At 47.5% G+C, this 16616-nt stretch overlaps 1 protein-coding gene across 2 annotated transcripts in view; it reads right to left on the reverse strand.

Moving 5' to 3' along the window:
- Positions 1–16616, reverse strand: part of LOC137428974 (uncharacterized) — a 151922-nt gene that overhangs the window by 37395 nt on the left and 97911 nt on the right. For both annotated transcript variants that reach the window (XM_068118910.2, XM_068118911.2), the window contains exon 7: positions 239–312. In XM_068118910.2, coding sequence (XP_067975011.2) covers positions 239–312 — 74 coding nt within the window. The remainder of the gene's footprint in view (positions 1–238; positions 313–16616) is intronic.

Below are 16616 nucleotides of genomic sequence, written 5' to 3' on the forward strand. Positions count from 1 at the left end.
TTCAGCTTTCCTCCTTCACTCCGTTCCTCTCACAACACTCCATCTTTACAACACTCGGATCTGATATTCCGGAGCCACCATCTCGGCAAGGACGTGGCTCACCAAGTCAGCATGAGAGAAATTATTTCGGTTACAATGATGGTTGATGTGGCTGAAGGATTTCAGTGAAGAGGATAGCTTAAAGAAACACAACAAAATACACAACATGTCCTGTTTAACATGAATATAGCCATAGTACCTTTGACTTCCTCCCAGGACTTCCTACTTTGTTTGATGGAGCAGGGCTTGGCAAAAGCCTCTCGGATTTGGGAACTGCAGGACAATAACATGGCGTCAACAAGTTATTTTCAGTTATACCACGAGTTGTAGAACCACAATGTAGTTGCGTGCAACAGAGAACTACAATTGACAGCAAACCGTTGTGTGCTTTGTTTTTACTTCATTCTGGACTCATTTCATTCATTTAAAGACCTTCCACACAGGAGGACGCCATTATAACCCAATTGGAACCTGCGCTATGGTTGCGAGGATATGGTTGTTTGTCCGTGCTATGCCCTTTTAAATGCTGAGTGTGAAGCAAGGAAGCAGCACCTACTATTTTTAAAGTCTTTGCTATGACTCAGCTGGGGTTAGGATCGCCGAACGGATTTTTGGGATTTTTATACTGATCATTTGGTAGTGAGGCCAGGAGGATGGCCTGGAGGTAGACACACCTGCCTCTAGGATGTCTAGCCTGGGTTTTAATGTCAGCCCAGCTATGAACTGCCGTCCTGGTGTTTCACAGGCAGGGTGATTCATCAATGTGTTTGCCGTTCCTCAGATTGGCATTAAACCGTGGTCCCATCCGATGGCATGAGCTTGTGGACGTTAAAGATCCCACGGTGTCCTTCGCGAAGAGCAGCTGGCCTAACTACTGCTGGGGGAGGGATGGCAAACAGCCCAGCATGACCCCAGGCCTCGAAACTGCTTCGGTAGAACCAATGCTCGGAAACAGAGTCGGGTACATCAGATCATGTGGTAGTGAAGAGGTCATTTTCTAAAAGAGTCCAAGAAACAGGGTCTGACAAAACTCTTCATGCGTCATCTTCAAAAATATTTGATTGTCATCTTGACATTGGATGAAAGTGTGGTCACCATTGGTAAAATGTGATGAATTTCACTTTTCTCCGTAAATCAAATATTGAAGCTGCATCTATCAACTAACATCACTTTCAGGTCATGGTAATGTTTATTAAAGGTGAGACACCGATTCATTATCCAAATACTTAATACAGTCTCTGGTAACATTGTAACTTAACATATGTGGCTTGGGTGGTGTCGCAGTCGGGGGAGAAGGACCACCCCACTCCAGCCTAAATATAAATAACTCCTCTTATACTTGAGCAAAATTACAAAACAAGAGTGGTACGAATACCAGTCAAGTTGGGTTATTTCATTTGAGCATTCACGTCATTTTAGTTAAAGGTGCAACCCAATTACATAAAACATCACAGTATGTAATATGCATGTCCATCTGCAATATTGCAGTTAACACGTTTGGTTGTCTCCGAAATAATAATTTCAGTTTATATTCTGAGTCGCTGTCAGAATCATTGCTCTTGGGATTTTTACACCAATCATTCCCCGGACATTAGCACGTCTAAGCTGTAAAGCCTGGATTTGAATCCCAACCCAGCTATAAACTGTTATCCCGGTGATTCACAGACAGGGTGAGTCATCAATGTCTGTGCCATCCCTCCGATGGACGTTAAACTGGGGGTCCCATCTGCCGGTATTAGTCGGTGGACGTTAAAAGTTCCACGGTGTCCTTCGCGAGGAGTGGGCGAGCTCTCGGCAACACCCTGAACAAATCCCAAATTCCAGACTACTTAGCCGAACGACAGGCCTGCCCAGCTGGTTGGTGAAAGACTTGGGCCAAAAACCTCCCCTGGACAACCCCACAAGAACGTGGGAATAATTGTGGCTGTTAAAGAGAAAAAGATCTCAAAGAGTTATGGACGAGTCTGGATGGAACATTTTGGTTGTGGGACACAATTTCAGTGTAGATCCAGATCCGGATACTTCATCTTTATTTAAAGTGATTATTCACTATTCAGAGATGGGGCCAAAAACTATATATATAGCACAGAAACTCAAAAAGATGCGAACGAGTTATGACAAAACTTGGTGGATGAGTTGGTTAGGTGACAAGAACAAGCCGATTATATTTTGGTTCAGGTCCACATCCAGATCTGGCCTATCAGTGGGATACAAAACATAAACTGTTCAGCCTGGCGGAGATGTACTCTCTCTGCCATTAAACTGATCACTCGTGGCATCACATCAGGATTTCAGGACACCATGTTCATACCGTCTACTCATGTCTGGAGGATATAGCTGAGAGATGTCAATATAATTTGGAGAGTATGCTTGCTAAATTTCCTCAAATCCACCACAGACCACAACTTCAAGCTGCCATTTCTGAGGAGGGGAGAGAGACAAGGGGGAAGGGGGCTGTACGGAAAGAATTCCACGAGAAACGTGTGATATCGTCCTTGTTCTGCTCAAGAGCCATGAAATTCTTGACTTTTTTCTGTTCTTGAAATTCTGCCTTGACTTTTTCACATTTTGTTGTGTTACAGCCTGAATTGCAAATTAATTAAATTGAGTTTTTTGTCACTGATCTACACGTAATACCCCATAATGTCAAAGTGGAATTATTTTTAAGAAATCTTTACAAAATAATTAAAAATGAAAACTGAAATGTCTCGAGTCAAAAAGTATTCAACCCCCTTTGCTATGACGTTCCAAATTGAGCTCAGGTGCACACAATTTCCTTTGATCATCCTTGAGATGTTTCTACAACTTGATTGGAGTCCACCTCTGGCCATTTCAATTGAATGGACATGATTTAGAAAGAAACACACCTTTCTATACGAGGTCCCACAGTTGGCAGTGCATGTCAGAGCAGAAACTCCACCATGAAGTCTAAGGAACTGTGAATAGCACTCAGATACAATTGTGAGGAGACATAGATCTGTGGAACGGTATAAAACAATTTCTCGAGTGTTGAAAGTTCCCACGAGCACAGTGAGCTCCATTATTAGGAGATGGAAAGAATATGGAACTACCAGCATCATGCTATGGGGATGCTTTCCAGCAGCAGGGACTGGGAGACTTGTGAGGATAGAAGGCATAATGAATGGAGCCAAATACTGGCAAATCATTGAGGAGAACCTGCTTCAGAGTGCCAAAGACCTTAGACTGCGGCGAAGATTTATGTCCCAACAGAGCAATGACCCCAAGCATACAGGTAAATCAACACCGGAATGGCTTCAGAACAAGAATGTGAAAGTCTTTGAGTGGCCCGGCCAAAGCCCAGACATGAATTCTCTTGAGAATCTGTGGAAAAAAGTGAAGATTGCTGTTCACCGACGCTCCCCATTTAACGTGACAAAGCTTGAACAAATCTGCAAGGAAGAATGGGAGAAACTCCCCTAATCCAGAGGTGCAAAGATGATACAAACATACCCAAGAAGACTCGAAGATGTAATCTCTGCCAAAAGCACTTCTACGAAGTATTGACTCAGGCATGAATACTGTCGCGTAACCGTGGTTAACACCACAGTTACGGATGACCGATTTGCGAGACTTTAACTCCCGAGGCGAACACTCAATGGCGGACTCAAGTTCAACACCAACGCGCGGAATAGCGGGACGCAGCGAAGGCTCCGCAACCTTATCTATTAAAATCAAACACCCAGGAAAACTGCGTTCAGATATTATGTACAAAAAGTAATATAAGGGTTTATTAGGAAAAGTAAAGCCAGTGAAAAAGCCCGCCGGTAAATCTAATAACTCTAATAAACCTAAATCGGGACGTCCCCACACGACTGACAGCAAACACAAACGAGGGAGATTAATCACGAAAATAACACGTCCCGTCGTTCAAAATATACGCGGAGATCGGGCTTATCTGTCTTTGTCGTCTTGTATTGTTGGTGTCCAGCACCGCTCCTTCCGGCCCGATCGCACACCACGAGGCCCCTCGCTCCAAGCACCACGCGTCCGACGCAGGCCAGCGGCTCCACTTGACCAGGGACAGGAAGGACTCCTTTCAACTCCACTCGACTCGACGCGGGAGTGCTGGCAGCCAAGTGCCAACGAACTGCTCAGTGCCAACTGGGTGTGCTCTCGTGTGTCTCCTGCGACTCCCTACAACCCGAACTGCACTCGAACTGCGACTGGAATGGCGTGTCCTCTCCAACTCTCCACCACCGCTCAACTCTCTGGTGCCTGCCTGCGTCTGCCAGTGCCTGCCACGAACTCAACTCAACTCCTGAAATGGCGTCCGACCGTCGCCTATATTGGTGGCCGATGACGTCACATTGCGCACTCCTCAGCCAATCAAAGCCTCCCGCGACTCCTGACATCTCCCCCGTTACGCGACCCTGCGGTCCTGGCATAACACGTGCCGGCCAGGTTTGTAGGCCTTTGGAGGTGTACACGGTGGCGGCCAATCATGGCGGTGTTTTTGACCTGGTTTCCTGTCAATTTAATACGAAGTCCTTGTCAGGGAAAGGGGATTATTTAATGTTGCGCTAAGGACCTAACTAATGTTTATGTGGTTTGCAGTGCCATAAAGGACAAAGGTTTGATTACTAGGTGAGACTCACAGGGGCGTTACCTTTAATCCCTCACTATTTAACACTCGAATCTCCAGGTAGATCCACACTCATACATCTTACCCCGACAACCGCCTGAACATCAATAACTTATTACATGTAGAGTCCCTGTCACGACAGCCGAATACCTACCTATTCAGATCTACCTAGCTCTAGATGTTGCATTACCAAATTCATAACACAGCCCCCCCCCCTGGAACCGTAGCTCCTGCAAGGTTCACCGCAGGGCTACCATTCCAGCCTTCACACTTACTGTCACACACTTAATTAACCTATGAAATAAATCAGGAAGGGCTGTGGGAAGTGAGTCGGACTACCTACCTACACTTCCTTAACATGCTGAACCCCTTAACCATCATGCAAGTATGTACATCTTCTTCGTTGTTCCTGTGGAGGGAGGAAACAACAACACACAACACTAACTTAACCACAAAACTTAACCATCTTTCCAAAACTCAAAACTCTAACCTTTGTACATACCCCGGTCTACAGACCGCGTCCCCCGGTGGATGCCACAAGACACAACCTCACCTGCGGGGCCATCCCCAATGCATCCCACTAAATTTCCACGGGCCCTGTCCAGATGTTACAGGTGAGTGACACGGCTCGGTGGATTTCGCCCACATTCATGCAACACAGACCCCTTAACCACTCATTCTCATTCCATAGGTCATCAAGGCATTGCAAAAATCAACAAAGCACTTATTCCCAATACACCCCCTGCAGGACCATGGCATTGATGTCATTCACGTGTGTGTGCATTCCTCAACTAGGCAGCGGGGAGGTACCGCACAAAAGATGGTGGGGGCGCATCAGGCTGTGGTGCCCGCAGTCCCAAAAACAAGTCAACCGCCTTACAAATTCATTGCCCCCCCCCCTTCACCTCTTGGCCCCATGACAGCCCAACAGCCCCTTTCCGCCGTTACCTCGCCGGTGAGGGTCTCCACACACACCAGGCTCCTTTGCCTCCTGCTTTCGCGCAGCAACACGGGTCACCGGGGGACTTCCTCACCCCGCGGCGCCCAACCAGACCCTCCACCGACGAGCTCCAATTTCCAGTTACCACCGGCTGCCAGGGGTAATTGCCGCAGAGGGGGGCCCGCAGGCATCGCTCCTCAGAGCTTGCTCTGTACCTGCGGACACACACACCTTTCCCACCCACAAGACCCCAAAACACACTTCCTCCCCCGCTGCCATTCAATTCTCCACACAACTCAGCACAATTCAGTACAATTCATAGATGGTGTAAAAGGTGTTACAAGGCTTGCCATGGCCTGCCAATGTGAAATCCCATTCACAGTTCGAATCATTGAATCCTTACACATTTCCATTAGCACATTTCCAAAAAGCACAATTTATCGCCCCTCATTATCTCCAATAATCATCACTCACTCTCCAGGTTCCACTCTCACGACCACATCAAAACACCTAACCACAATACAAAAACATACGCCACCCACAAGACTCTGTGGCTCCCATTCCATCCCCTCACCGGCCATGTCATCACTCTCACCCGCCTCCCAACTCCAAATTACATGTCCCCAATTTCCCAAAGCAAATCCTGAAGCCTGGGACAGTACTCCTCAAAACACTCACCTCAAGCGCAGGTAGTTGCAGGTTGGTCAGGTTCAAGAGTGCCATCCACCACACCTAATTTCCCCCTCACCCTTCCAATCCACTCCGGAGCCTCCCGACCCATGTAGGAGCTCAATCTATCCCCGTGAACTATCTGTGGAAGGGCATGCGGGCCCATCTGAATTTTGAACACCACATCAGTCACCTGCCGAAGCACCACCCCCGGCCCTTTCCATTTTGCTCACCTGTTCCTCTGCCTCCTCCTTCTTAGCGAAAGGGAGCCGCCTCGGCGGTTGGCGAACAGGCCGAGCCTCGCCAGTGCTAATTTTGTGCCTGACGAGACTCGTGCGTCCAACATCCTCGGGGGAGAGAGAAAAAACACCCAAGTTCTTACCAACCAAATTGTGCAACGTCTCTACCTGCTCCGATGTTAGGCCCTCTTCAGAGCGTGTCATCATGTCCCGCACTCCCTCTGACCAATCACATTTCCCCAAATTTTGCCCTCCTTCCGGCTGTACTGGCAAGCATGTGGATCCACCTCCTCCGGTGACCTCTACTACACTACTGCATTTGGCTACGATGGCTCCGCCCCTTATAGTGCGGGGGCTGTCGGACAAGTTGAGCAGCCTGACTGCCAGCATAGGCCCACGGGTGTCTATGAGGGTGCGACCCACCATTAATTCCTCCGTCCCCTGCGAGGACCACGACTCCACTAGCCCCAGCTGGCCAATGGGTTGAGCACCTGCTGCTAACTCTGCCATCACGACTCTCTCGGACCTGGGAGGCACGGTCACAGTGCGCGGCACCTCCAGCCACGTCCCCTGCACCTCCTCGTCATCCCCCAGTCCCATTAACTGCAGCCTCTCGGTGCCCAACCACATATGACCACGCCCAAGGTCTAATTGGCAGTCATGTTCCACCAGGAAACTCAGTCCCAACAGACACTGATCGCACACCCCCGCCACCCACACAACCACGCTGACCTCCAGGCCACCCAACTCCATCCTCACCACTCCGCGTCCCAATATTGGTGCCGTTGCCCCCGTAGCCAGTTGAAGGCTGTGTCCTTCTACCCTATCAATTTTGTCCCAGCCTCCAACACTCTGGTCTAGCACACCCGGATTGATAATGGTGTCACTGGCTCCAGTGTCCACCACAGCCTCACAAAATTCTCCCTCAATTTTGCATCTAACCCTTAGATTACCCGTGCCAATTTGTCCGCAATTCACTACTTCCACCAAAGGAGGGCGCTTCTCCACACACTTGCCAGCCGAGCATGGCCCCGTATGCTCGGCTCGTTCTAGTTTCCCGCACACTCTACCTCTATTGGCCCAGGCGGAGGTGGTGGTCCTCTGTCTGGCATCTGTGGACCTACTGGGGGCCCCCTCCTTTCTGGACTGCGAAGCCTGTCAGGAGGTGGGGGCCCATATGGTTGCCGACAATTCCTCTGACTGTGCCCTCTTCTCCCACATCTAAAACAAGTCCCCAAGAACGGACCCCTCTGGTAGCCAGGTGGAGCCCCCCTTTCTCCCGGCCCAGCCCGATAAAAATCAGGCCGTCCTGATGGCCAACCTGGACCACCCTGTCGTGACTCGCTCCCTGCAATTTGTCCCCCCATCAAATTTGTCAGCTGGCGGCTGATTCCCCTTAACATTCGCCCGATGTCATCCTCTGGCTTTTCCCGATCCCGCACCTCGGTCTGCCGTACCGTCACAGGTGCCCTCTCCGATGCGCGGTTCGACCTTCTCAAAAAGGTCAGTCTCGCCGCGCATTCCGCTGCCCGGTGCACCGTGGGTGGGTCCTGTAACTCCACCAACGTCCGGACCTCAGGATCAGGGAGAGCCGCCATAAATTTTTCTATCGCCAGCTTGTCCCACGCCTGTGCTGGTAGGTCCCTGTATGCTATCCTCACAGACTGGTATATATCCTGGGCCAGCTCCTGCAACGTCTCATTAGGCTTTTGCCTGCGATGCAGCAGCTGTGCCCTGACGAGGTCGCACCTTGCGCCTGTCCCGTACCTGTTATTTAAGGCCTCACAAATGGCCTTGCTGGTCAATATTCCCTCTGGGACTACGTTCAACACGTCGGCGGCTGACCCACGCAGTGTCGCCACCAGATTCCCCATGCGCTCCCGCTCTCCCCAACCATTGAGCTGAGACACGCACTCGAATTGTGTCAGGAAAGCCTCGAGGCTCCCTGATCCGTCAAAATGTACGAGGGGGATTGTTTTTCCAGAGACTCTATTCCCCGATTCCTCTCTGTCCAAATCCAGTCCGGGGCCAAAACACCCCCCCAACTGGGTATTCCGTTTCGGAGCCTCTGGTGTCCAAATGTGGCTCGTGGTGAGGGTCTCCTGGGTCACCTTAATCTGGTCCTGAAAATGTTTAACCGACCTACTCACCTCTTCCTTCAGGCTCTCTTGAACCCGACCAACCTCCTTCTTGATGGTATTGTCCCAGATCTCCAGTCGCTCCTGCATAAAATCACTCACCCTTTCATTATCCATTAGTGGCCCCCACAGGCCTTTCTCAATTAACCCTTGCTCCTGCTCTTTTATGCGGGTTTCCAACCCCCTCACCTCCTCGGCCAATTTGCCCCCTTGTCGGTTGAGCAATCCCCATTCCTCACTCTGCTGTAGCATTCTGGCATCCACCCGGCCCCGATAGCCTTCCAGGTCCCCATTTGCTTTATCAATTCGAGCATTTGTGGCACCAATCTGACCCTCCAACTTTTCCCCCATTTGGACAGCCTGCGTCACGCCCTCCTCTATTTTTGACATTAATTCTTCCCGTTTCAATTCAATTTCCACCCCTATGGCTTTTTCCATCTCCCCCATTTGAGTTTCTACTTTACCCTCAAATTTCCCCAGTCTGTCCGTAATTTGGTTTTGCACTCTCCCTTCTATGCCATCAATTCGTTCCCCCAGCTGCTGTGCCATTTCCCCAATTTTTCCTTCCAATTGTTCATTCCTTTCCTTTATTTCATTCCCTTGTTCATTCATTTGTTCATTCATCACCTCCATTTTTCCCTCCAATCCATCGATTTTGCTGACCATCCCTTTGATTTGTTCTTTCAATCCCTCCTTTAATCCTTCAATTTTATCACTCTGGGCATTCAGTTCCCCTTTTAACCCATCAATTTTATTTCCCAACCCACTTTTCATTTGTCCCATTTGTTCCTCCAATCGATCACTCATTCCCTTCATTCCTTCCCTACATTCCTTACTCATTTTATTTTCCAGCCCGTCAATTTTTCGAAGCAATTGACCCAACATCTGGTCGGTTGTCGGGGCCGTTCCTACTGCTCCCGACTCCCCGGTGGGGGAGGGGGATAAGTTGGTGCTCGGGACGAGGGAGGTTCCAAGGCTCACCTCTGCATCTAATTCCCCTATTTCCGGCTCACTCCCGACGCTGACGGAGGCCTCGCTGCGTACTTCCATCTCATCAATTTCCGACATCCGCTTTCCGGAAGATTGTTTCCCGCGCGCGTATTTATTTTAATACCAAAAACACAATTTAAATTTGACGAAGACGCGATATCGCGCTCCGTATGCCCAATTGATTATTAAATTTCTCCGCCTCGCCTATACAAATTTTGCGTTCGAACGTCGGACGCAATGTACGCCCGACCGTGTCGATGTCTCGCCGCGGACAAAAAAATTTGTCCGACGGGTTCAAATCCTACACTCCTGACACCACTTGTCGCGTAACCGTGGTTAACACCACAGTTACGGATGACCGATTTGCGAGACTTTAACTCCCGAGGCGAACACTCAATGGCGGACTCAAGTTCAACACCAACGCGCGGAATAGCGGGACGCAGCGAAGGCTCCGCAACCTTATCTATTAAAATCAAACACCCAGGAAAACTGCGTTCAGATATTATGTACAAAAAGTAATATAAGGGTTTATTAGGAAAAGTAAAGCCAGTGAAAAAGCCCGCCGGTAAATCTAATAACTCTAATAAACCTAAATCGGGACGTCCCCACACGACTGACAGCAAACACAAACGAGGGAGATTAATCACGAAAATAACACGTCCCGTCGTTCAAAATATACGCGGAGATCGGGCTTATCTGTCTTTGTCGTCTTGTATTGTTGGTGTCCAGCACCGCTCCTTCCGGCCCGATCGCACACCACGAGGCCCCTCGCTCCAAGCACCACGCGTCCGACGCAGGCCAGCGGCTCCACTTGACCAGGGACAGGAAGGACTCCTTTCAACTCCACTCGACTCGACGCGGGAGTGCTGGCAGCCAAGTGCCAACGAACTGCTCAGTGCCAACTGGGTGTGCTCTCGTGTGTCTCCTGCGACTCCCTACAACCCGAACTGCACTCGAACTGCGACTGGAATGGCGTGTCCTCTCCAACTCTCCACCACCGCTCAACTCTCTGGTGCCTGCCTGCGTCTGCCAGTGCCTGCCACGAACTCAACTCAACTCCTGAAATGGCGTCCGACCGTCGCCTATATTGGTGGCCGATGACGTCACATTGCGCACTCCTCAGCCAATCAAAGCCTCCCGCGACTCCTGACATCTCCCCCGTTACGCGACCCTGCGGTCCTGGCATAACACGTGCCGGCCAGGTTTGTAGGCCTTTGGAGGTGTACACGGTGGCGGCCAATCATGGCGGTGTTTTTGACCTGGTTTCTTGTCAATTTAATACGAAGTCCTTGTCAGGGAAAGGGGATTATTTAATGTTGCGCTAAGGACCTAACTAATGTTTATGTGGTTTGCAGTGCCATAAAGGACAAAGGTTTGATTACTAGGTGAGACTCACAGGGGCGTTACCTTTAATCCCTCACTATTTAACACTCGAATCTCCAGGTAGATCCACACTCATACATCTTACCCCGACAACCGCCTGAACATCAATAACTTATTACATGTAGAGTCCCTGTCACGACAGCCGAATACCTACCTATTCAGATCTACCTAGCTCTAGATGTTGCATTACCAAATTCATAACAATACTTATGTATACTAGATATTTACGTACTTAATTTTCAATAAATTTGTAAAATTTTCGAAAAACATGTTTTCACTTTGTCATTATGGGGTGTTTTGTACAGATCAGTGACAAAAAATTGACATTTAATCCATTTTAAATTCAGGCTGTAACACAACAAAATGTGAAAAAAGTCAAGGGGTGTGAATACTTTCTGAAGGCACTGTATTTAGGTCGTTACTGTCAATCACTTTCCAGGTACCTCTGTGGCATTCATCATAGTTTGCACGTTTCAGATTTGACAGGATGCTCCTCGTATATGTTCAATATGACATACATGGAGTGCAGTCATTTCTTAAGTTAGAGTTCACAGTCTGAAATAAACTATTAGCAAGCTCACCAAAGTGTGAGCACCAAGAGGTTTTCCAATTGAATGAACTTGCATCATTCCGTCAACGCTTGTGATTGTGTTAAGCACAGGTGTTGGCTGCTCTGGTTGAGCATACTGTATGCTCCAGTGCTATTTAGGAATATCATAAGGAACAGACATGTTGCTCGTTTTTATTTCCATTTTCAGAGGAAATTGAAGTAAATAATTTTCTTTCAAGGTGCTCTTGAGTCTGTTGATATCAGTCCTGTTGGTAAAATTAGTGTAAGATAGTGATGACAGTGATGATGATCACATGGCAGATAGTGAGACCCAAAAGCTTGAGTGACAGAACTTCTTGAAGAGGATTGTTGAGAAAGTAAATGGGAGGGTTTTCCAGTCGGTCTTTTCGGAGAGACATAGTAAGAGTGTGAGATTTGTCATGATTGAAAGACATGTTCCACTTGTTTGACCAGTTTGTAATTTTTTTCCAGGTCTGCAGAGAGTGCAGAGGCTGCTGCCTGCGGATCTGAGGGTTGAGATATGGAGCGGCAGAGAGTGGAGTCATCAGCAAAGAGATAGAGAGGATTTTCCAGATAGTCGGAGAGATCATTGATGAATGCCAAAAAAAGCACAGGGCCCAGAACACTACCTTGAGGAACTCCAACCTGAACAGGAAGGGGAGATGAGAGAAATCCATTCAGGGCCATATGTTGACTGCGACTGGAAAGGAAGTCCACACGCCATGTGTGGAGATTTCCATGGATACCATAGGATGAGAGTTTGGTGAGCAGAGTGGGGTGCCAGACCGTATCCAACGCACGAGATACAGTCACGTGAAAAATGTAAGTACACCCCATGTAAAGTTTTGACTTTTTCAACATATTACAAACATACAGCCATTTGATCTTCATTTCAACAATATTGAGAGATAAAGGTGATATAATATAACAAATATCATGAAACATTTACATTTTGTAGTCCATTGTATAATTTAAATAAACATAAATGCACATTTCGCATGTGGATAAAGTAAGTACACCCTTGGCTCTAATAGGTGGCGTTGCCCCCTTTGGCAGAAACAACCTCAAGTAGGTGTTTCTTATAACTGTCTACCAGTCTCTGACATCGACTGGGAGAAATTTTTGCCCACTCCTCCATGCAGAATTCTTTCAGCTGTGCGATGTTTGAGGGGTTTATTGCATGCACAGCTCGTTTCAAATCCCCCCACAACATCTCGATGGGATTTAGATCCGGGCTTTGACTTGGCCATTCCAGAACCCTCCACTTCTTTCTTTTCAGCTATTCCTTGGTGGAATTACTGGTATGTTTAGGGTCATTGTCATGTTGCAAGGTCCACCTTCGGTTGAGCTTCAACTTTACAACAAATGGCCTAACATTATCCTCAAGCACCCTCTGGTACAATGAAGAATTCATAGTGGATTCTATGATGGTGAGCTGCCCAGGCCCTGATGCAGCAAAGCTGCCCCAAACCATAATATTTCCACCACCATGCTTTACATTTGGTATCAGGTTCTTGTGGTCAAATGCTGTCTTTGGTTTTCGCCAAACATGTCTTCTGGTACTTTGGCCAAATAGCTCTACCTTTGACTCATCTGTCCAGAGCACATTGTTCCAGAAGTGCTGGTCTTTGCCTCGGTGTTCATTGGCAAACTTTAGTCTTGCCCTGATGTTCTTTCTGGACAGCAAAGGTTTCCTCCTGGCACACCTCCCATGTAGATCAAATTTGTGCAGCCTCTTTCTAATGGTGGACTAGTGCACTTTGACATCAACAGTGGCAAGAGCTACCTGTCGGTCCCGTAATGACATTCTGGGGTTCATAGAGACTTCTTTCAGCATCTTGCGGTCTGCTCTCGGGCTGAACTTGCTGGGGTGGCCTGGCCTGAACAAGTTGGCAGTTGTTTGGAATCTTCTCTACTTGTAGATGATCTTCCGGACAGTCGAATGATTGATTTCAAATTGTTTGGAGATCTTTTTAAATCCCTTCCCAGACTCGTAGGCATCTATAACCTTCTTTCTGAAGGCCTCAGAGAGCTCTTTTGATCGAGGCATTGTGACGCCGCACACTTCAACAACAAAGAGCAAACCAAAGTAAATGTCTGAGGTTTAAATAAGGCAGGTTCCTCCAAGATCATCTCTAATGATGTTCTAATCATCTGCACCTGAGCTGGTGCACCTGATTCTAATTTTATGTATTTGAAGTCGTGATAAATGGAGGGGTGTACTTACTTTTTCCACATGCAAAATTTGCATTTATGTTTATTTAAATTATACAATAGACAACAAAATGTAAATGTTTCATGATATTTGTTATATTATATCACCTTTATCTATCAATATTGTTGAAATGAAGATCAAATACCTGTATGTTGAAATATGTTGAAAAAGTCAAAACTTTACATGGGGTGTACTTACTTTTTCACGTGACTGTATGTCAAGGGAGACGGCTCTGATTTCCTGTTTGGCATTGAGGACCTCCATCCATTTTTGAGACAGCAGAAGTAGCATGTCTAGAGTAGAGTGACTTGATCTGAATCGAAATTGCTGATCCAAGATCAAGCCATTGGAGAAGAGGAAGGCTTTAATATCAGAAGTGATGATGGATTCCATGACCTTGCTGATGATTGGGAGCAGGCTGATTGATCTGTAGTTGCAAGGATCTGTTTTTGCACATTTTTTGTGTAAACCTGTGATGTTGGCTGATTTCCAAGCTGATGGTAGATGACCTTGAGAAAAAGAGAGGGTGAAGAGAACAGACAGAGGGTGAGATAGAGTGGCAGAGCTGGATTTTAGGACACGTGGGCTGATGCCGTCTGATCCAGTTGCAGAATCAGAATCGAGGTTTGACAGAAACTTTTCCACCTTGTCAGGAGAGAAGGACACAGAGTCCAGGAGCAGCTGGGTACGACTGGGTACGGTGGGTACAGAGAGAGATGGGTTTGGGCCACAAGATTTTGAGGCAAACACAGAGTTGAGGCATTCAGCTTTTTCATGTGCAGAGTCAGCTGTGTAGCTGTTTGAGGTGAGGGAGGGGATGGAGGAGGAACAAACACCAGAAACAGATTTGACCAAATGCCACCAGGATTTGGAAGAGGGAGACAAGTTTGAGAGTTCAGTCTTGAGAGTAGAGAGATATTATTTCCTGGCTCTCCTGAGGGCAGACACACACTTGTTCCGAGCCTTATGGAAGGAACTGAGATTGCATTCAGTTGGATTTGCCTTCCAAGAGGAGAAAGTCAGTTGTTTCATGGCAACTGCCTCACCACAAGATTCTGTGTACCATGGATGGGAGGAAGGGTATGACAACTGAAGACGAGATGGGATAAATCTGTGCATGAGAGAGAGCCATTTACTTTTGAAGAATTCCCAGGATGAGTTGATGTCAGAGGCAGTAGAGATGGGAGACCAGTCCAGATGATTGCTGGCTGCATGAAGACCGTGCCAGTCGGCCTGAGTGAAATGCCAGACCCGTCGGCGCTGGGGAGGCTCTCTGAGAATGGCCAGAGAGATGTCCACTTTAACAAGCAAATGATCAGATGAACCGATTGGAGCAGAAGAAGAGCAGCAGACATTTGCAGGGAAATTTCTCATGACCAAGTCTAGAAGAGAAGATGCTCTGTTGACTGAGATCCGGGTCTGGAAATTGACAGATTGTGTCAGTCCCAATGAGGCGCAGAAGTCCTTTGCTGAGGTGCCATCGCTGGTGAGAGAGGTACCCACACCTCTCTTGGAAAATGTTGTTGTATGTTGGAGGAAACCCTGCTGCTGTGGGCTTAACAGTTAAGGTGGCTGGCTTGAGATCGCAAGGTCCTGAGGTCAAGCCCCTGACATTCCGTTGAATTAACATCAGGTGGGGTTGACTCAGCCTAGTCATCCTTCTGAGGTTGGAAAAATGAGTACCAGCTTACTGGGATGAATGAACCATTCAAGTATCCTGTGTTGGAGTGGCGACCCATCCACGATTGTGCCAAATAGCGAAGGAAACTGCTTCGGCAGCCATATGCATCATCACGGTGCAAAAAGGAATGGTCATCATCATCATCATCAGATGTTGGAGGATATGATCATCATCTTCATGTGCCAAGCCCTACGCAGAGCGTTGGAGTTGCTGAAGCAGTTACGGGGCTACAATCCTTATTGGTTCGCCATTCTGGCTCAGGAAGTCAGGGCAGCAATTTGGAAGTTGTTCTTTATGCCGGTGGTTAGCTCGCCTACTCTGTGTGAAGGACACCGTGGGATCTTTAACGTCCACTAACTTGTGCCTCTCGCTGTCCCATGATATCACTGAGAATTCTTAGAAGCATACCTGGTGGATAGACATGTGTAAACTCCTCAGCTTTTGGGATCTTTCACAGGCTTGCCATATTTTTTCTGCACATGGAATTATTAGACGCTGTTGGACTTAATCCGAAATGGGGGCTTATGGATTTAGTCTCGTCCGTGCTTCCGTGTGTCCGCAAACATATCTCGGAGATATATGGACTGATTTTGTTCATACTTGGCATAATGACAATACATGACGGTATACATATTATGCACATCATTTTGTTTCGCGATGTGATCAAATATGGCCGACTGGCTGCCATTTTAGTTATAAAAAACCCAATGTTGAACACGTCCTCAACCATTTCTCAGACATGTATTTGCCGATGTCGTTCAAACTTCACACCGTTAATGAATCATGGCTAACATATGCATGACATTTTTTTTTGAGATCAGATCCAAGATGGTCGACTGGCGGCCATTTTGTTACTTAAACGTGTCTTCAACAATTTCTCGGACATGCATTGTCCAATTTTGTTCAAACTTGGCACAAGCACAGCACATGACGGCCTATACGTGCACTTCACTTTATTTTGTGATCTGATCAAAGATGGCCGACTGGTAGACTGTCGGCTATTTTAGTTGTAAAAAACCCAGTATTGAACACATCCTCAAACATTTCTCGGAAATGCATTTACCGATCTTGTTCAATCTTGGCACACAGATAAAGAATGATGGCTTACATATGTGCGTCATTTTTTTGTTTTAGAGATCACATCCAAG

The sequence above is a fragment of the Myxine glutinosa genome, chromosome 6 (assembly GCF_964187855.1).
Source record: "Myxine glutinosa chromosome 6, kmMyxGlut1.1, whole genome shotgun sequence".
NCBI classification, from domain to species: domain Eukaryota; kingdom Metazoa; phylum Chordata; class Myxini; order Myxiniformes; family Myxinidae; genus Myxine; species Myxine glutinosa.